The sequence below is a fragment of the Mytilus trossulus genome, chromosome 2 (assembly GCF_036588685.1).
Source record: "Mytilus trossulus isolate FHL-02 chromosome 2, PNRI_Mtr1.1.1.hap1, whole genome shotgun sequence".
Lineage (NCBI taxonomy): Eukaryota > Metazoa > Mollusca > Bivalvia > Mytilida > Mytilidae > Mytilus > Mytilus trossulus.
The window spans coordinates 25621050-25643792 of NC_086374.1; the positions used below are offsets into that span (position 1 = coordinate 25621050).

Genomic DNA, 22743 nt, shown 5'->3' on the forward strand with positions numbered 1-22743 from the left:
TAGGTTTCTTTAACAAATGAACGGTTTCAAGGGAATATCATACTGTTATTTCACTGTACTATCGACCACACCAAAGATTAAGTTTCATGGTATATTGGATTTTGACCATTTTAGGTACAAAAAGCGATTTTTTTTTAAATGAATCACATATACATGTATTGCGCCTTTTGTGTTTTCTCATAAAGTACTGCTTATTTTTCTTTGTCTTATTGCACAGAATTGTTGAGAAAATTTAATCATTTTGATAAAAAAAAATGTCTGGTTTGTTCCTCGTTTTTGAAAATTTTGCGATTTGTTTCACAAATTTATAAGTAGAATTTACATTTAATTACCGGTATTCACGAACCGGTACCGGCAAATCTTTCACGATTCAATCGCAATGCTTGACCACCGTTAGGTATTCTTCCACGATCTTTTCTCTCGATAAACCGAATGATAGCCGTGTAATACTTAGACAACCGCGTGTAAAACTTAGAAAACATTCTTTAAAATCTGCAAAAACAAAGACATCAAACCAAAGTTTCCCGGCTAGAATTGTCATTCTTCATATCCAACAAACAAACAATGGGTGGTCATGAAAAACATTGAAATGAAAATGAAACCAAACATTATAACAAGAGATATAGATATGAGATCTGAAGCAAGTGTAAGACAGTCACACTTTTAGTGAATAACAAGATACTGATCTAGAGTATTCATTATTAAATGTTTGAAATACACGATTGCTCAAATTATGTATATATTTTTCTTTTATGGTTCAGACATCGGACTCGGACTTTTTTAACTGAGTTTTGAATGACTGCGCGTACTATTGTGCGTTTGCTTTTTCTACATTACCTAGAGGTATATAGGGAGGATTAAAATTAAAAAAAAAAAAGTTAAACCCAGCCCGCATTGTTGCGCCTGTCCCAAGTCAGGAGCCTCTGGTCTTTGTTAGTCTTGTGCGATTTTAAATTTTAGTTTCTTGTGTATAGTTCGGAGCATAGTATAACTGAACTAGTATACATTTTTGTTTAGATGCCAGCTGAACTACGCCTCCGGGTGCAGGAATTTCTCGCTTAATTGAAGACCCATGGGTGGTCCAGCTATTGAGCTAAGGTGTAAAATTGAAGAGACATAATGATGCATACGAATTCAATGAGGTCGAATTTTTCTCTTGCAAGTGATTAATTTATCAGCGATGTTTCTTTACCTGTGTTGACAAAATTGAACCAAATTGTCTGCTTAATGCGAATTATTTGATTGAACAAACAAACATTTTTTTATTTTTTTTTTATATCTGCATGGCAGCTTTAATGAGGGTCTGGATTGGGGGGGGGGGGGGTCTGTTATTCTGTAAGCATTTAATTTTCACCCCTATTTTCTCTAATCTTTAAAAAAATAACCCCTTTTTTCTCTAATCTTAAAAAAATTATTAACCCCTTTTTTCTCTAATCTTCAATTTTTTGCCCGTTATTCTCTAATCTTCATTTTTTAAGGGCAATATTCTTTAATCATTTAACCCGATCCAAACCCTCTTTAATGCCTTTTTACTATATTCAGTCACCTTTCCATGTTTAGTTTGTACTCAGTAAATTTGATGTTGTCAATATAATCTTACAATAATAGTATTCTATTAATAATAATTTTCCGCGTGTGGAATACAACAGGGAGACCGGATCAATCAATACACCTTCTCGACACCTCGTACGAACTCGACTAGAATAAAAACATCCAAATTAAGAAATAATTCCTTCATGTCATGCTCTATGCTCATTTTAACATGGGTAGGCATTATATTTGTCGATAGTTTACACTGAGCGTTAGCGAGGTGTAAAATGTGGTCAAATATAATGCCTACACCCATGTTAAAATGAGCATAGATCGGCATGACATGAAGGAATTATTTCGATTCTAAGTAGGACAAATGCAGTATTTTCATAGGTCGAAGCCGGTAAGAAAATACCGTAAAAACGTTTGGCTTGTCCCGTTTCCTCCCCGAGGAGTCTGTGCAATACATATTTGATAAGTTTAAAAACCACGAGCAGGGTAAATATATGTTGTTCAAGTTATAAAAATATATAATAAAAGTTTGTTAGCTGCTTAAATGTAAATATTTGAAAGGATAACGATGGAAATAACGTTTATATACACAGTAAGTTCGTGCGCATGTGCCAAACATATTTTTTATGCTCATTAGAACACGGCTTTGTTTACAATGTGTCATATTAGAAACTAATGTAGACCTCTTGTTTTTTGTTTTTTGTATTACAAGCATTCACAAGATCGAGATTTGAAACGTGTCCGTGTCAAAGGTGCGCATGACGGCGAAAAGATTTGTTATGAAAAAAGAAACAGACTACCTATAGCTAATTAGTCACCTTTAGTGATGTTTAAAAATCTCAAAAAGAAACTTGAACAGGGGGTTGCACAAACACCGTTAAAAGGAGCACTAAGTGCTGTGACAAAGGTATTTTTTATCTGCATATATATGTTCTGCAGCATCCGGTTCCATCACAAATCTTGAAATTGTCTCCCTTGAAAATACATACATTGTACCTTTTATCAAAATAATCATCCCAATATTGTATCAGGAGAAAAATGAAAAATATAACATCTTTTCTAATTCAGATATTGCTCACAGAAATTCTCATTTATTTCATAGTCTGCAGTCTGCACACTGAACCTGCAGCTCAATTTTTGAAAATTTTTAGTTAGATTCTGTTCGCCTGTAGGTCTGATTTTAACAGTCCGGAGAGCAATTTTTAACCGGATTTTTGTGACAAAAATGTCGGTTATTGATTTGGGGATGCTCGGCAGGTGGGCGGGCGGTCGGTCTGGCGGGCTGCAATCAAACATTGTCCATGCATTAACTCATGAACCGTTCAACCAAAGCTTTTAAAATTTTAATATGTTGTTACTGACAACTAAATGAATGTCAAGTTCAATAATGGCGATTTTGACTTTTACCGTTCAGGAGTTATGGTTCTTGAAAGATCTTAAAATGGCGTTTCCAGTCGTGTCTGTGCATTTACGCATGAACTGTTCTACCAAAGCTTCCCAAATTTTAATATGTTGTTACTGATGACTAAATGGAGGTCAAGTTCAATAATGACGATTTTGACTTTTACCGTTCAGGAGTTATGATTCTTGAAAGATTGAAAAATGGTGTTTCCAGTCGTGTCCGTGCATTTTCTCATGAACCATTCAACCTATGCTCTTCAAATTTTAATATGTTGTTACTGATAACAAAATAGAGATCAAGTTCAATAATGACAATTTTGAGTTATGGTTCTTGAAAGATCATAAAATGTGGTTTCCATTCACGTTGTTGCATTTACTCATGAACCATTCAATCTAAGCTTTTCAAATTTTAATATGTTGATACTGATGACAATATAGAGGTCAAATTTGATATTGACGATTTTCACTTTCACCAATCATCAGTAATGGTTCATGTGATATTGCCAGGACACAAATAAATGCTAATAAATCCGGTTTGCTGTCGTTGTGACAGCCTCTTGTATCAGCCTGGGCTGCCACTCGGCATGAAGACTGAATCTGTAAATTCTTTTCATTTTTTGTTATGACTTGTGTTGCTTTTTCTTGACTGGGTCTCATTGGGGTCTAAGCGTGAAGCTGCTTTGCGGATTTTAAGTAAGAGGGACACATGAAAGTCAAATTACTGTGCCATGAAAACGAGAAATGAAACAGGAATTTACCAAAAAATAAGAATTGCTTACGCACTTAGTGTAAGCGGGATACATAAATCTTACAAAATACTAAGCAGGATCTGGGATCTGAACCCCCAATCAGACCCCCTTTTGAGACAAGTTTTGGTATATCATTGTTGTCATTAATGCCAATAATGACATTATGTTCCATAAGGAAAGCAGTGTTCCAGCTAGACCGTTTTTACCGGGACAGTGATTTTCCTAGTGTTTAGGGAAGGGCCCCAGGAAGGTCTGCCTGCCTGCCTTTTCCTACTTGCAGCCCTGTGCCTGTTTCAGTTTTCAATTGTGCTTTGCCTTTTTGTAGATTGATTATTTTTTTTTTTTATTGTTTTATGATCATTTATATGAAATTTTACCCTGCAACAAGTGTATAACTTTATTTTTGACCCCAAGCTTATCAACGGTTACAACAGGTGTCATAATCTGTTGTTCCCGGTAGTCCATGATTGCTTCAATTAGTTTCAATGTTTATTACATTTTAGATATATTTTAATTATTTCTAAACATGGGTTTACTTGCAAATGACAAGAAATCAGAGTTCGCGAAAATCTTTGATCCTTTCGGTTAAAATGAGACTCAGACCATTATTTTGAAAGCTAGTGCCAGTCCTTATGACCGATGTATAAACAATCTTTGTAGTGCATATTTCTGCACTTTTTGGGATGCTATGGCTTTCAAGCAATATGACTTATACATGTACCATTGGCTCAGGGCCATGCCCTCACTGCAACCGTTTTATTCTAAACATTAAGGAACATCACAGATTCTTATGATTGTCTTGCTTTAAAAGGTAAAAACAAACAAAGGGATTGAACTTAAACAACTTTCCTATAATGTTCTTTTCATAATCTTCATAGATATAGGAAGATGTGGTGTGAGTGCCAATCAGACAACTCTCCATCCAAATAATAATTTAAAAAAAGAAAACCATTATAGGTAAATGTACGGTACCAAACCTTGTCCCTTTTTCTCAAACATTAGCATTCATGCATTACATCACAACATAAAAAAACATGTTTGATATTTCCCCTGACTTATATGTGTATGTCACTGCTATGAAACTGATATTTGATATTGTACTTTCATAAAGAAATAGATAGAGAACCATCTAGGTCGTCTAATTGACATTTAATATACATTCTTGCTCTAGGGTTTGCTTAGATAATTATGCTCGTTCTTTGACTTCAAAGGGTATCAGATTGAATGGTTGCTTTGGATTCCCTACTCCATTGATTAATTTGAAACTCATGGGATCCTTTCTATGTATGTCTGCTATTGAGGGTTATTGTTGTTGCATAACTTTAAATCTTATGCATTATTTAAATTAAAATGAAGGTAGTCCACTTCGTAAAGGTGTATCTACAACACCCCTTCAGCCGAAACTTCCATCAATTCTGAATCAAATACGATACAACACGTCGAGAAAAATTAACTTGTTCTATCAATAAACCTCGTATTATATTTAAAACGATCGCAATTTATACAGAGGAATGTGTATGGAAAGGAGTCATGCCCACATGCACTGACCCAAAGCAAAATATAAATTTAAAGAGTTAGGAATGGAGTTCCTCCTAGAATTAACGTAGGAAGTGATAAAGATATGAAAAAATACCTTCTCTCACTCTGAGTCTCAGTGACTGCTGTGGAAAGTAAACTTGGAATTGATTTTACAGAAATAAAACACGAGTACATTGTTCATACACTTGTATCCAAGATTGGCTATTTTGTAACTATTCAGATTACGTAAATTACATTTTACATGTGCAGTTGAATTAGTTTTGAAAATAATATCCAGCTTCATGTATATGTCAATGAAAACAATGGCAATCATATCCCTCAGAGTAATCTGCTCTTTGATTTACATCAGTTATTAGATGCGTGTTTGAAATCGATCGTCAGATCTACCTGCTGCCAATTTCTTGGACTGGTTTCCAAATTTATTATAATCAAACAAAAGCAGCTATCTACATGTGGCCTACTAAATTTGTTCATTGAGCCGTCCATGGCAAACAATTGGCGATTCAATCCTTCAATGAAGCCAACAAATACAACAGAGAAAGTGATTCAGATGACTCTAAATAAGAACAATCAGACGACCTGAACTGGTCCTTCATTGTTAATTTGCCTGTGGGTGTAAAGAATGTAACTAATATTAATAAAGTTATTTTTCCATAAAATATGTTAGTAATTTTATTTCATGATAAAATTGACAGATTTGTAGGACTGCCTAAAATTTTGTAGGACTGACAAATAATCTTGCTTTGTTAATCCCATGATGGGATGGGTCAACAAAAGTTTTCGCAAACTCTGAGAAATTATATTATTTAAATATATGTTTATCAAAAGTAAATCTATTTGATGCAGCAAAATTCCAGCATGAATCCACATGTTTTATGTCAAATGTCTTGCATGTTTTAACTTGTATGGTCTTTAAATTTGGTAACTAAAATGTCTTAAAAAATAAAGTTAAGACAGGACATGATGTAAACAGAATTTACAGTAACATACAAAGTATACAGGGTACACTACTTACTACATGTACCTCTGTTCTAACTTCTAATAGATTCATATAAATGTATACATGTACATGTGTATATATATACTAACTTTTACAAATTGTTTATAGAATGATTCAAGTGCAACTGAAAGTCCAAAGCAAGAAACATCAAAACAGAATGGAAAACAAGGAAGTCCTCAGACTGGTAAAGGTGATGGACAAGATTTTGGTATTCCACAGGCAGAGAGTACACCAAAAAAGTTAGGGGACCAGTCTGCCAGTCCAGCTGTAGGTCAGCTTGTGGATGTACCACTACAGGATGAAGGAACCCCTAACAATACAACTGATGTAAATAATGAAGTAAAAAAAATAAGTGATTAAGATTTTACATTTTATAAGTTTGAACCAAACAATGCAAATGTAAATATTATCTCATGTAATTATGGCCTGAATACTTAAAAAGGGCATTGTGATACATGTATCTTCAGATAAATATTTGTATTGCATATATGAAAACTGTGCTGTCTTATTCCATTGAAACTGGGGTATTAGTTTTTTATACGACCGCAAAATTTGAATTTTTTTTCGTCGTATATTGCTATCACGTTGGCGTCGTCGTCTGCGTTGTCGTCGTCGTCGTCCAAATACTTTTAGTTTTCGCATTCTAACTTTAGTAAAAGTGAATAGAAATCTATGAAATTTTAACACAAGGTTTATGACCACAAAAGGAAGGTTGGTATTGATTTTGGGAGTTTTGGTCCCAACATTTTAGGAAGTAGGGGCCAAAAAGGGCCCAAATAAGCATTTTCTTGGTTTTCGCACTATAACTTAATTAGTTAATGTTAATAGAAATCTATGAAATTTTGACACAAGGTTTATGACCACAAAAGAAAGGTTGGGATTGATTTTGGGAGTTTTGGTTTCAAAAGTTTAGGAATTAGGGGCCAAAAAAGGGCCTAAATAAGCATTATTCTTGGTTTTCGCACAATAACTTTTGTTTAAGTAAATAGAAATCAATGAAATTTGAACACAATGTTTATGACCACAAAAGGAAGGTTGGTATTGATTTTGGGAGTTTAGGTCCCAACAGTTTAGGAATTAGGGGCCAAAAAGGGACCCAAATAAGCATTTTTCTTGGTTTTCGCACCATAACGTCCGTATAAGTAAATAGAAATCTATGAAATTTAAACACAAGGTTTATGACCATAAAAGGAAGGTTGGTATTGATTTTGGTAGTTTTGGTCCTAACAGTTTAGGAATAAGGGGCCCAAAGGGTCCAAAATTAAACTTTGTTTGATTTCATCAAAATTGAATAATCAGGGTTCTTTGATATGCCGAATCTAACTGTGTATGTAGATTCTTAACTTTTGGTCCCGTTTTCTTATTGGTCTACATTAAGGTCCAAAGGGTCCAAAATTAAACTTAGTTTGATTTTGACAAAAAATGAATTGGTTGGGTTCTTTGATATGCTGAATCTAAAAATGTACTTAGATTCTTGATTATTGGCCCATTTTTTAAGTTGGTCCAAATCGGGGTCCAAAATTAAACTTTGTTTGATTTCATCAAAAATTGAATAAATGGGGTTCTTTGATATGCCAAATCTAACTGTGTATGTAGATTCTTCATTTTTGGTCATGTTTTCAAATTGGTCTACATTAAAGTCCAAAGGGTCCAAAATTAAACTTAGTTTGATTTTAACAAAAATTGAAATCTTGGGGTTCTTTGATATGCTGAATCCAAACATGTACTTAGATTTTTGATTATGGGCCCAGTTTTCAAGTTGGTCCAAATCAGGATCTAAAATTATTATATTAAGTATTGTGCAATAGCAAGTCTTTTCAATTGCAAAGTTTTGCACAATGTCAAGAAATATCTAATTGCACAATATTGTGAAATAGCAAATTTTTTTTAAATTAGAGTTATCTTTCTTTGTCCAGAATAGTAAGCAAGAAATATCTAATAGCAAAATATTGTGCAATAGCAAGATTTTTTTTTAATTGGGGTTATCTTTCTTTGTCCAGAATCAACTTAAATCTTTGTTATATACAATATACAATGTATGTTCACTTTTTACTACCAACTGATAAATTAAAATAATCTTTACCATTCAGTGATAACAAGCATTTTTTTTACATCTTAATATTTTATGATGTATTTAAATGAGTAGTTATTGTTGCAAACTCCATTAGAAATTTTAATTGAGATTAGTTTTGGAATAAGGGAAAGAAGGATGTGATTAAAAAAATTGGGTTCAATTTTCTCATTTGAAATTTCATAAATAAAAAGAAAATTTCATCAGACATTTTTTTGAGAGGATTAATATTCAACAGCATAGTGAATTGCTCTAAGAGAAAACAAAAATTTTAAGTTCATTAGAACACATTCAATCTGTGTCAGAGACCTATGCTGTGTCAACTATTTAATCACTATCCAAATTTAGAGCTGAATCCAGCTTGAATGTTGTGTCCATACTTGCCCCAACCATTCAGGGTTCAACCTCTGTGGTCGTATAAAGCTACGCCCTGCGGAGCATCTGGTTGTATCTGATTCAGACAGGGACATACCAAGTTTACTATTTGATGAAAGCATTCTTCTTAAATACTCATGTGAAGGCATGCTGTCATAGCTAAATGTATATTACATCCTTTTACAAAAAAACCCCAACCATTTTCAGTGCATTTTGAATTGCAAAATTAAAATTAAACCTCTGTCTAGTATCCAGAGTCTAGAGTAACTTTTTCATGCTTTTTCATTTTCAGTAATATAAATTTTAATTAGTTCAGATAGAGAGAGGAAGTCAAGTTTCTGAATTGTTTTGGAAAATTGACAATGTGTTTGGTTTATTTGAGTGGACATTTCGACCATTTTAGATTCCAAAGTCACCTTGCACCAATAAAAAAAACAACCACACTAGTAACCCCTCTTTTTCATCAGGTTCAATGACGTAACCCTTTATATTTTATAAGACTATTTCCAATGATGTTCTATCTTAAATAACCAAAATTTTTGTCTTATAAAAATGAAACCTAGACGAATAGACGAATTGTATTGCCCATTGAACGGAAATGTAAATAAATCTATTTTGATTTGACTTTATAGTTTGCATCAGCCTTATCCAATTTACCAGGGGATGACACACCTAGAGCATCTAGATCTAGAGCTTCATCAATCAGTTCTGTTACCAGTGACAGTTCTTTCTTCAACAATTCCACATTTGGAACTCACCATTACCAATTACCATCAGATGTGGAGAGTGAAATAGATGAATCTGCATCTAACTTTGATTCTTACAGTAAAGAGGATTTATATATGCTGATTAAAAGATTTGAGCGAAGAGCCTACAAATATAAGTCTAAGTTTATGGAGGTATGATATCTGAAATATTCCCTAGTCACCACTAGCTTTGAAGAGTTATACATTTTTTGTAGTTGATGCATATTTGCCCCTTTAAAAACATGACATGAAAAATAATTTTGATTTTGATGGAATAAATTGTATAGGAAGGTGCTAAGTTTAAATTGATGACAAAGTTATTTCTGTTCCCTACTTACCTTCTTTGACTGATATAATAATGATATTAGATATTTTTTTTTTGTATTCTGACATCTAAAAAGACTTTTTTAAGGACAAAAATTTTAAATGCACAACTACATACTGGTAAACATATCTTTTCATTTTAGCGAAACCTTATTGACTGTCTGTGCCTCTTGGATTTAAAACTTTAATATATCTTAGACTATTCTTTATGTATTTCTTATTTTAAATATTGCTATTTTGACAGGTAGCTGCTGCCTACAAAGACCTGGCTCAAGAAAGGGAGAAAATCAAGGTAAAAACTGTCTCAAACTATTTGCACCACATTGGGTTAAAAATGTACTGTATATTCAGAAATTATTGCATGCATTAATTATTGCAATTTGTCATTTTAAGCTAAATGTGATTTTTATTTTTGCAATATTGAGAATAATCCTGTGTAATTCATATAAAAATTTCAAAATGCGAGTTTGATCTATTGTGATTAAAATCCTGTTGCATTTTTTTACAATAATAAAAATATTGTAATGAATAATTTCTGAATTTTCATTATTAAAAACATGCAAAATATAGACAAGTTCAAACTAAATAGGAATTGTTCATATGACCTTTGATTGAACTAGCTATTATAGAAATTTTACACTTATCATGCTTAAAAGGGGTAAAATTATATACATATATAAAACAAAAATTGCTTGTAAATTGAAAGAATCACTTTTCTTATTATATAAAGAGGAAAATAAATAGAAAACATTACTAATAGATATAAATACCCTTGTAACATCTATATTTGATTTATATTTCTGATTCTGAAAACATATATTAACTCTTACCATGTGGTACCTGTCTTATGACGGGTGTACCCAGACCACGGTAATTGGCTCCAATGGCGTTCCATACTTTTAGAAGTCCGCTTTATGATACTTTTTTCGAAAGTTATGCATGTTCCGTCAATCGAGGCTAGCTATAGTCATGCTTCTTATGTTTAAATTGCATTTTGAGCACAAATAAGGACCTGAAAAATTGAAATCCGATGAAACTCAGTTTTCGGGAGGTGTGGGCTTCCTTCCTGTGTAAGAGACACAGGAAGTTCAGAGGCCTAAAAGTTTTTGCAGGAATAGTACAAACCAGCAGGCATATAACTACTGATCATAATTATCATTGAAATATGCATAGGGAACAACTTGTTCTGGTTTGGGTCCATTTGAAGTAAAAAATCAGAAAAAAATCTTGAAATTCCGTATTTTTGGTCCAAATGACCAAGATCAGATTCACTCCTACCTAACAACTGTTGGGTCAATTTTTTAACTGGAGTCCACTCTACATGCAGGCTGGATATCTTCTCCAGCATCACTGGATCTTCAGCGTCCAGATGAAGGACGAAAAGCATCAAAATTGACCAACTTTGGGGCAAAGCTGTTTAAAAAAAATGTATCAAGGCAATGTTATATAAAATATTTGAGGAGTCGTGACTCCTCAGTAATTGACTTTTAACTGTGGATTTTACACTTAATTGACAAAACACAAACAAATAAATTTGTTAACTGGGGTCCACTCTACATGCAGGCTATAGCTGGATATCTTTACCAGCATCCCTGGATCTTCAGGGTCTACTATTTCATATTTATAAAATGTATGTTTCATAACTGATTCCAGAACCTACTACAATGATGTTTTAAAATTAAGGCTTACTCACAAATATAAATCACTTTTTCAGACCACACTAACAATGACTCAAGACAAAGCTTTCCGGAGGATATCAGAACTTAAAGAACAGATTAAGTTGGATATGATGGCTAAGAGAGATCTGGAAGAGAACTATCGGCTTATGTTGGAAGAAAAGGATGAGCACATCAAAGTGTTTCAGATGCAGGTATACAATTTAGATCATTCTAAAAAATTAAAGATAAAATCATGAAAGCTAATTTTTCTAAACCCAAATATATATAATATAACAATGAATGTCTAAATAAACTAATAAAAAAATTCTAAAATACCTTCTCATTAATATAATAAAAAATCTACTGTAAAAATAACCAAAAAAAGTTGCAGTTTAACAGTAATATTTGCAGTTCACAGTTCGACATTGTTCAAATTTAAATGAGAATTAGGGAGTTTTACTTTGATCCCTATAGCTATGTGACATAAAACTGAAAAAAACCTACTGTTGAGGTAACTTGTAGCATATAAAATGGGTAACAAACTGTTTTGTATAATTATGCAAACTTGACTTGGCCATTTAAGTCTTTGATAAATTTTCAGACCAGTCATTGTTTTCTGTTAGAATTTATTAAAAAATCTTTTTTAATTTGTAGATTCGCCTACTAAGAGAAGGTAAAGAGATTCCACCAGAACTGGAGAACAAAGTTACTAAATCTAAAGTCCAGAGTAAGGAAGTAGGGAAGGGAGACAACTCAGACATACAAACTGATGACATTAAAATTCTAAATGAAAAGGTTTGTAATTCATACTTGCTGCAATTATTTGAAGTATCAATGACAAATTCATGATTTGATTTTGATATCACAATAGCAAAGACCATTTGCTTATGTTGAGAAATTGGCTTGGACCCAGCTGAAGCCTGCCACTGAGTTAAAGACTCATTGGATGTTTTATTAGCTTTGGTCCGATTGTTGTCTTTTTGACACATTACATGGTTCCATTCTCAGTTTCATTTCATATTTCTTAATCTGATGTACTTTGTCAATTTCAGGTGAAAAGACTAGAGGGATTATTAAGCAGGTGTAAAGATACCATCAAAACCAACAAAGAAAAATATACACAGATCACAACAGAAAAAGAACAGATAAACAAACAGCTACAAGAGAAAAACGCAGAATTAGAGAAATTAAAGGTAAAGTTTCCACAAAGTTCTGTAGCTCAGTGAAAAAAGAATAGAAGTTTCAGTAACAATGATTCAACATTCCTATGAAATACTTATGTGCCTAATTTTTCTCTCCATTATGGTGAAAATTGCAAAAAGTGAGACAATCTGATAGCTGTGGCCGAGGCTTACAGAAAACTGTTTGTATAAAGCTTTATATTCTAAAGGTAGACGACCAGGATTAACTAACTATGTTAATAAGTTTGCATCTGTCACATGTCCCTTCTCTTTGACTTCATTTTCATAGTTCAGCAATACATAGTTTGTATGCCACTCACTGTCACTAAAGGGGCATTACTTGTTACCTTTGCAATTCTGAATTTGTTTTCTTATTGTCTGAGAAGCAAAGTTTTTATCTTGTTATACCCAAAGCAAAATGATTCTATTGAAAATCCTCGATCTTAAAGTCTTTCATTGAAAAATTGCAACCATGGCCAGTAAAGAAAAAGCATTTCAGATTGAATCTTGATTTATATAACACAGTGCTTTATAATTTTTTAAATTGAATAAATGTATTTATATTATGCTTTTGTGCAGTCATCTGCGGCACCAGACACTATGATTAAACTGCAGAACCAGATGAAGGAAGCTCGTAAAGTTATAGAACAACTAGAGGTGGATAGAGAGGTTGCCATTGCTGAGGTGAAGAAACAGGTGCATGAAGAAATGGAACTCAAGGACCAGGAACTAAGGGAAATCAGACAGCAGTGTGCCTTACTCCAGGAGGAAAATAAAACTAATACAGATAAAGTGGATAGACTAGAAAAGTCCAGTAAGTTTATATCATTATACTCAAATAATGTATATTCCAATTGTCTTTATGGTTTCAAAATGAAAATTTATCAGTCATGTAATACAGAATACCCCAAAACTAGAAGCTACAATTTATTTCCTTATTTCCTACAATATTTGTTTTATGTAATATGTTAATTTAATGTTTTTATTTTAATGATTTTATACCTGTATTTTTTTATGAACAGACATTATCTGTCTATTCTTGTGATATTTTAGGTCAAGAAACACTAGAGAAATCCAGGGAGATAATTAAGAGGTTAAAAGATGAAAAGAAGCAGGTTGTAGTTGAATCAGAAGAAAGAATAAAACAAGCTGAGAAAACTATTGAGGAGGAGAAAGAAAACTTGATACAGGAATTGTCAAGGGCAAAGGCTGCTGCAGTGACATGCTTACAGGTATGAAAGAAAAATAACCAAATCAAGAGGTAGAAAGATTTAATTTTAAAAAAGTATCTTTAAACTAAGAACAATTCTGCTTTTAGTTAAGAACATTTCATGAATATAAGACATGAAATAATTACAGGGGTATTTTAACCTATAGAATATATAGAGAAAATGGTCTTAAGGAACCTTATTTTGCATGGTATTCTTCAGCAAGCATTGTTTGGTATTTTGACTCATTTCTATTACTTTATTGTTTATTTTAAGTCTAATGTAATTATTACAGGAAGAAACACATAAGAAAGTAGAGGGAGAAGTTCAGAAAACAGTAGAGGAGAGAGATCAGTTCTGGGAGAAACAAATACATGACATGGAGAAACAACATTCAAGTACCATTCAAACTCTGGTATGTATAGGTAGTAACAGATAAGTTAAAGAAAGGAATAGGGTCAGTGAATGAGAGAGAGAGAAGAGAATAACTGGTCAGAGAAAGAGAAGGAGAGAGAAGGGAAGATAGGGGGGAGCAGTGGCTGTCATATATGACAATCAGATCTTTACATACACATACATTTATATTTGACGAAGATTGACATTAGATATACTTTGCTTCAGCAGCTTATATAATAAAATAGCTCAACATGTAGAATTAATTTTAAATAATGACATAAACTTCTTGCACATAGATGTTATTCTTTGACTTTTACCTGATTATTTTATTAAATGCAAATGTTCTTACCTAAGTAAGATATCAATTAACATGAAGTAAAGTTTAGAAAGTGTTTATAAGAATTTATAAAAATGATCTGCCACAATAAGGATATTAAGGTTAAGACTTTGTTTACTTACTGTAAGGTTTGAGTTTTAGCTCTTCATAGCTTTAAGATATATATTTTCCATTTGTAATCATTCTCAGCAATTCAAAATTTAAGCTTTTGATTTTGACGATTTTTGTTGGTGTAAAATTATGTCACCAACAGAGGTCATGAAAATCTATATATATTTATTGATGTGGTTTTCAATTAAAAAAATTTGGGAACTGAAATTATAAAGTTGAATTTTGTAGATTTTCATATTTATTGTTGTAAACAAGATTTAAATGGTACACAATTTGGGATTTTTATATGGCACATTTAAAGATGATTTTTTTGTGAAAATGCAAATGATGTATTCATAGGTTATAAATGTATGCTGTATATTGTTTGTATTTTTCATATAGATTCACCTTGCATGTGGTGATATATTTCATTAAACGTATTTCTTTTCAATAGACAAAAGAGAAAGATATAGCAGTTCGTCAATTAGAGGAAGAAATAAATCACAGATTATCAGAAAAAGATGAAGAAATGAAGTTAGCAGTCGAGGAACGTGACCTTCAGAAAATGGCTGCAATGTCACAGCAGGACACACTAAGAGAACAGTTGCAGGAGGAGGTGAATTTATTGACAAGTGTAAGTATTAGGAGGGAACTAGATATACTGGCATTGCTGTAGATAATAATTCTGTCTGAGCGACATTAGAGTATTGGAAAACCAGATAATAGCTATGCTAAAAGGTCATGGTTTTCTTTAAGGAGTTATTTATGACAATCCTGTCAATTGACAAATCTTGCAACTTATCATTACAATAGATGAATTGTTTGATGTTTGCATTATGCTACATCAGCTCAAAAAGGCTATACTTCAACCATCCTAGTAATAGAACAAAGGGGGTTCACTCAAGGAAAAGTTCAACTTTTTTAAAACATCATCCTTAAAGTTACAAAAATCTTCTCTGGAACTACTGGGCCATATAGAAATATTCCAAAACAAAAACTTGAAGAAGGAAAGATACAATTTATTCAGTTGTTAAATAAGATTTTGACTTGATCATTTCTGGAGCAGTCATATTTAGATGTGAGCCACCATAAATAAATATATGGGGAAGGAAAGTGAATTCAAGAGAAGCATTCACCCTCTTTTCTCATCTGATATTTATTGATTACACATGATCTTATTGGATAGAACCTAAAAAATAAAATTGAGAAAGGAGAAGGTGAATGTGTCATAGAGTCAACAACCCAACTAAAGAGCATAAAAAAAAAATAATCCACAAATGTTTTTTCTACACAGCAAGAAAATCCTGCACTTGGAGTCGGGCTTCAACTGGCCCCTCAACAAAAAAGTGTACTAGTTCAGTAAAAATGGACATCAATCTCATTTCAGAAAACTATAAATGAACTAAAATGATAAAATAAAGTTCAAGACAAACAAAGGCCAGACCCTCCTGCCTTGGGACAGGTGCTAAAATGTGACAGGGTTAAACCTGGTTTTTTTTTTTAGATCTCAACCCTCCAGATTACCTCTAGAGTATACAAACACACAGCAATACTCAGTTTTTAAAGGAAAACCAATTCTGATATAAGATAAGTTAACAGAAGTAACAAAAAAAGTTTGTTTGTAACAGTAAGTCTCTGTACTGTACAAATGTGCCAATTTTCATGGTAAATTGAACTGCAATCAGTTTAAAAGATTTGCATTTTGATTTTCCTATTTGGCATTACCAAAATAGAGGAAAACATGGTAAAAAATTTCTAAAATAAACAGATTTTTTTTTTCATTTTGCAGAAAAGAACAGAACTAGAGAGTGCCTTATCAGCCTTGAAAGATCAGAATGGGGCTACTATTGTAGAATTTGAACAAAAACTGAAGGAGCAACAGGAAAAGTTCACAACTGAGTATGCAAATATTCAGTCAAAGCATAAAGAGGAGGTTGAAAACATGAAACATGAATCTCTACGAGCTGCACAGGATCAGATACGTGAAATAATGGAACAACATAACGCTCAGCTGGAAGATCTTACTAGGAAACATGAGGAATCAATGCAAGGATCCAGTTCTGATCTGGAATCTTATTATAAAGAGCAAATAAAGTCACTGAAGTCCAATCTAGAACAGATGTTACAAGAACGTAGTCAGCAGGCAGAACAACTTAGTGCTAACATACAACAATTAAAGTCAACCTTAGCAGAGAAAGAGAGCAATATTGAACAGATGAAAACTAATTTTGAATCAGAAAAAGAAGAGACCATGAAATGCATTCAAAACAAATCTGAAGAAAATGAAAAGTTGCAAAAAGATCTTGAGAATTTAATAAAACAATTTGAGGTCGCCAAAATTTCAAGTGAGGAGGAAAGAGATTTGATAAAAGGTCAAATTCAGTCATTAGAAAGTAAATGTGAACAGTTAGAATCAGAAAACAAGAACATGACTGAGAAACTTGATGAACATGTGAAACAGATTGACACCATGCGACAAGAAACTGTTGCTTGTGAGATAGAATGGAAACGTAAAGTGGAGGAAATTTTACAAGATCATAGCAATACCATGTCAGCAATATCTGCTTCATCAGAGGAAAGTATTAAAACACTGACATTACAAATAAACAAAAGTGATCAAGAAATAGAGGACTTGACATCACAACTTGTTGATGCTAATTCAAGAGTTATAGAACTTGATTCTAAAGCAATGAGGTTACAGGAAGTAGATGGCATTTTGACAAAGGTTGAATGTGAGAAACAGGCATTGGAAGAAAAAATTAGGTCATTTGAAACATCTTTGAATGATAGTATGAAGGTCAATGAAGATTTAAATGTTAAGGTCAATGAGACAAAAGAATTATTTAACTCAAATCAAGAACATTTGAAAAAGGAGAAGTCAAGCTTAGAAGATAAGATATCAGCTTTATCACATGACCTTGAAATGAAAGATGTGATTATATGTGACATTGAAAAAGCCTTAGCAGAAAAAAGTGAAGAATTAAAGTCCAGTCAGAATGTACTCACAGGTAATGATTCACAAATCCAGACTTTTGAAGTACAAATAAAAGAAAAAGAGGAAGAACTTAGTAAGATGAAAGAAAAATTTGACAGATTACGTAATGAAGCCAAAACAAGATTGAAAGAATTTAAGGAAAACTTGGATCAAGCTAATCTTAAACTTCAAACTGAGAGTGAAGAAAAAGAAAAAATGAAACAAGATTATGAGAAAGAGAAAAATCTAAGTACAGACAAGTTTAATGTCAGAATAAAAAAACTAGAGGATAAAATTAGTGAAGGAGATACAAATTTGAAAAACATGGAGGAGGGATTTAAAGTGAGGTTTGAGGAATTACAAAGTCAGTATAAAGATAATATGAATAAAATTAAGGAGCGTTATCAAGAAAAGATGGCAGAAAAGGAACAGGAACATGAAAAGGCCATCACAGAGTTACTAACTAAGAAAGATATGGGCACACAGGATGTGATGAAGACAATGAATGAACAAAAAGAGCGACAATTTAGTGACCTTTCAGAACAACATAAAACAGAGATCACTTCTCTGACTCAGGAGTGGGAGGAAAAACTGAATAAGGTTCATAATGAACTGCAGAAAAATACAGAGGATAAAGAAAATGAAATCAAGATTATCAAAGATGAAATGGAACAAAAAGTAAATGAAATGAGTAATGCTAAACTTACTTTGGAAAATGAAAGGGAGAACATGTGCAAAAAATACAATGAAGAACTTCAAAATAGAGATCAGGCAAATGCAGAATATGTAGAGAAATGTAAAATATTAGAGGCTAAAATTGAAGAATTAAATACTGCTTTGTTTACAGTGTCAGAAAAACATGATCATGAAAAGCAGGAAAAAGATCATATTATTTCTCAGTCATCAGAGAAAATTAGTCAATTAGAAGAGGCTAATAGATCAATGGAAGAAATGTTACATGCATTGAATGATCAAACCCAAAATAAAGATGATAGAATTAAATCCTTGGAAGAGGAATTAGACAATAGCGGTCAGAAGGTGAAATCAGAGTGTGAGTCAAAAGTAAAGGAGATTGAGTCAGAGCTTATTCAAAAGGATGCTATGGCTAAAGAGTTAGAAACACAGTGTAATGGTTTTCAGGTACAAATAGATAACTTAAATTCAACATTAAATGAAAAAGACAAAAGGTTAAAAGATCTGGAGTCAAAGTGTGAGGAAATGAAATCTGAATGTGAAAATTTAAAGGAGGCTAAAGAGAAAGAATTACAAGTTATAAAGGAAGAGTATGAGAAACGATTGGCTGAAATGTCGGCCAATGATGTTGAACTACAGTCAAATTTGACCCAGTTAAATACCAAGGTCAATGAGGCAGAATCCAAGTTAGTTGATTGTATCCAGAATTATGAAGTTCAAATCGAAGAATTAAATTCTAAACTACAGAGAGAAACTGAAAGTTTTGAGGAACAAAAAGACATGCTGAAAAAACAATTAGAAGACATGGATAAACAGGCAAAGATGACTTCTGAAGACCTGGAGAATTCTCTCCAGTCAAAAGTACGGGAAGGTGAACAGAAATTACTAGAGCAGACAGAAGTTCATAAAGCAGAGATTGTTGCTCTTGATGAACAGTGGAAAACTAGGAACAATGAATTGAAACAGAAAGTCAAAATAAAAATTCAGGACCTTCAAAATCAAGCAAAAGCTGAAAAGGAAGAATTTAATGTTATATTAGCTTCAGAGCAGGAAAGATTTAACACTGAAAACTCAGATTCAAAATCTAAAGTGACTATATTGGAAGAAAGACTCGCTTCTGAAATTGTATCTGTTCAAGCAATTAGTGACCGTGAAGAAAAAGCTAAAATCAGAATTAGTGACTTAGAAAAAAAATTAAGTGCTGAACAAGAGGAAAAAGACTCAATTTCTGCTGAACTTGTACATTCCAATACCAAGCTTTTACAATTAGAAGAAAATTCAGGATCTTCTCAAATGGCCATTGTTGATTTAGAAAAACAATTACGTGAACAAGGGGAAACAATTACAGAGAAGGAAAATACAATACTAAAATTAACAAGCGATTTTAATGAAAAAGAGACAAGATTACAGGAGGTTAAAGCTAATTGCCAGGCCATTGAACTTAAATTGAATGAAATTTCTGATAATTGTCAGAAATCTGTGGGAGATAGCCACCTAAAGATAACAAATTTAGAAAAGGAAGTGTCTGAAAGAGAAAAACAATGTAGTGAACTTCAGAAATTGTTGTGTGAAGAAGAACAAAATGTGCATTCTTTGGAAAATGAAGTTAAAAATATGCAAGAAAAATTGGAGTCTTCAGTTGGACAAATAAAGGATTATGAAAACATTAAAGAGCAGTTAGACAATTCTAATATTAAAGTGAAAAACTTAGAAAGTGAATTGAACAAAGCTCTATCAGAAAAAACTGAAGCAGAAACATCATATCAAGAAAACTTGTCAGCATTTACTCAAAGCTTCAGTAGGGATAAATCTTTAGAACTTGAAACTATGGAAGCCAAGTATAAAGCTGAAATTAATGAATTGAATGAAAAGTTGTCACTAGAAACAATCTTGAAAGGGAAATTTGAAAGTGAATTATGTGAGTTAAAACAAAAGTATTCAGTAGAAATTGAGGAATTAACACAGAAATGTGACATGGATAGTACTTCTAAAGTGTCAGAGTATAAGAAAAAAGCTGAAAGTTACATTTCACAAGTAAAAAAACAGATGCAAATAGAAAAAGAATCTTTACTCACTCAACATTCCAAACAAATATCAGACATTGAGGAAAAGTGTCAGAAATTACAGTTTCAGTCAGAGGAAGTATCATCAGAGAGAGATAAACTATTAAAACAGCACGAAAGTGAAAAGTCACATCTACAACAGATGTTAGACTCGGAACAAAAATCTAAAGACATACTAGTTACGGAACAAGAACAAAAATCTGAATCAAATTCACAAGAAATGAAAAACCTACAGCAAAAGGTAGAGGAACTGTCACATGATAAAGAGGAACTAAACAAACAGATTCTAGAACTGGAATCCAAACTGGCTAAATTGTCCGAATCATATCAGTCTGATTTAAAACAATTAAAATCGGAAAAAAATAAAATAGAAAAAGAACTCAGTGATTTTAAGCGAGACAAAGAAGAAAATAGTGAATCATTAGTTAAGGAACAGGAAGAGGAATTGGAGAAAATGAAGAAACATTACGAGGAGTTGTTACAGGATACAGAGAATGATCATAATGGCAAGATCAAAGAACTGGTCAAGGAGTTCAACAAGACAATGGTAGGCAAAGAGAAAGAATTTGAGAAAACATTCTCTCATGCTTTAGGTAAGGTTATATTTCAGCATGTAAAAAGTGTTGAAACAAAACATCTTTAATTACTTCTTAATTATAAAGTAGATTGCTATTTTATGCTTATTTTCACATATGGATACCATTTTTAATTAGGATTTCATTAAAATAAGTAAATGACCCATTGTTTTGTAGGAAAGGGGTCATATATTTCCAAATGGAAATAACATTTTTAAATTACTTTTGTATTTTATTAAACTTGATGACTAAATAAGGATGCAGTTTATGATGTCCAAATGTAAACAACATTTCTAAAAAATCTGACATACTGGCCAGTTCATGTATATTCTTTGCCATATTAAAAGACATGATATAAGATTTAGACAGTATAATTTGCAGAAATAAAAGTATGTTTTTTTTTTGTTTCAAACATTTTCAAAAGCAAAACAGGCATAAAGCTTAAATATCCTAAAACATTTATCATTGGAATTCAAGCAAAATAAAAATCAAAAAATTCTATCAGGTTTAATCAAATGTCCATCAAAAAATAGTGTGTTTTTATTAATAGATAAATCTCAAAGAGGAGAAGACCGCCTATTCCAAGACCATAACCAGACAGTTACAGACCTACACAAAGAATTACAGGAGAAAGATGAGGCTTATGATAAAATGAATGAAGAATGGGAGGGAAGATTAATGGTTAGACTAAGTTATATCTTAACAATTCTTCAAACAATGTTTGGCTAAGTATCAGCTTTAATGAGTCTGACAGGGCAAACATATTAACTTTTGGGGTATCTATACCTTGATGTAGATTTTTTTTCATTTTCTGAAATCTAAGCTATCACTTAAATTTTATATCCTGCATCAAACATAAATTATTCTATCAAATTCTTCAGATTATTAGACTAGACAGTTAAAACTAATACAAAAATATGTGTGGGGTGGATTGGGAGAGAAGTAGCTTGCTTTGTTGCTCAATGTATTTTTATACGTTCACTTTTTTTAGTTAAGAATATTTGTAAATTTTAAATGATGCCTTTTAATTTTGATTAGGCAAAAAAACTATATACTTGTCAAGAAAATCACATCAATGGTGAATGATTAATAGTATCTATTCCAGATATATCAATCAAGTCATTTGGAACGTAACTTAGGTAATTAGAGTTATCTTCCTTTGTCCATATTGTAGATGAACCAACTACAATTTATATATGGACTCATAATTCATACTATTGCTTTCAATGCTTAATATAAAGCAATATGTACTCTTTTAAAAGTGCTCACAAGCACTTGTAATATAGATATTGATTTTATTTTCAATTTTAAGATGTTTTTTATGCTCTAGGACAAAGACTTGGAAATATTATCCCAAGTATCAGAATTAAAACAAGAGATTACAAGCTTAAAGCAGCAGCATCAGGTTGAGATATGGGAATTACAAGAGAAATTAAAAAAGTCACATGGAGAATCCATCATTCAGAAAGAAGTAATGCAAAAACAGGAAGTCAGTGCTCTTACACAGGAATGGAATAAGGAGAGACAGGTAAGAATTGGATTTAAAGAAGGTGGGTACACCATTTGTTCTGAGGAATTCGTCTCAGTTGCCCTTAATAGATGTTGTGGACAAACAAACATTGTTGTGGACATACAAACATTGATTGATACAAGAATACTATGTAAAAGTACATTTTATCATTGAACATGCTAAGCACAAGTGTAAGCCATTTCTAGCTACGTTGCATGAATATGGATCCAGATGAGGTAAAGTTTTTGGCTTGTACGTATAGACATCATCAATGTTTTGACCTTATTTTGACAAAACTAAACCATACTTAC

General features: G+C 32.3%; 1 protein-coding gene across 2 annotated transcripts in view; it reads left to right on the forward strand.

The window, feature by feature from the left end:
• The first annotated feature begins 2290 nt into the window (after window positions 1–2290).
• The window catches only part of LOC134706837 (golgin subfamily A member 4-like), a 32062-nt gene continuing 11609 nt past the window's right edge, over window positions 2291–22743 (forward strand). For both annotated transcript variants that reach the window (XM_063566147.1, XM_063566146.1), the window contains exons 1-14: window positions 2291–2449; window positions 6340–6558; window positions 9310–9576; window positions 9992–10039; window positions 11462–11617; window positions 12060–12200; window positions 12458–12598; window positions 13166–13400; window positions 13640–13818; window positions 14090–14209; window positions 15072–15251; window positions 16407–20940; window positions 21473–21603; window positions 22253–22450. In XM_063566147.1, coding sequence (XP_063422217.1) covers window positions 2369–2449; window positions 6340–6558; window positions 9310–9576; window positions 9992–10039; window positions 11462–11617; window positions 12060–12200; window positions 12458–12598; window positions 13166–13400; window positions 13640–13818; window positions 14090–14209; window positions 15072–15251; window positions 16407–20940; window positions 21473–21603; window positions 22253–22450 — 6630 coding nt within the window. In that variant the 5' untranslated portion in view covers window positions 2291–2368. The remainder of the gene's footprint in view (window positions 2450–6339; window positions 6559–9309; window positions 9577–9991; window positions 10040–11461; window positions 11618–12059; window positions 12201–12457; window positions 12599–13165; window positions 13401–13639; window positions 13819–14089; window positions 14210–15071; window positions 15252–16406; window positions 20941–21472; window positions 21604–22252; window positions 22451–22743) is intronic.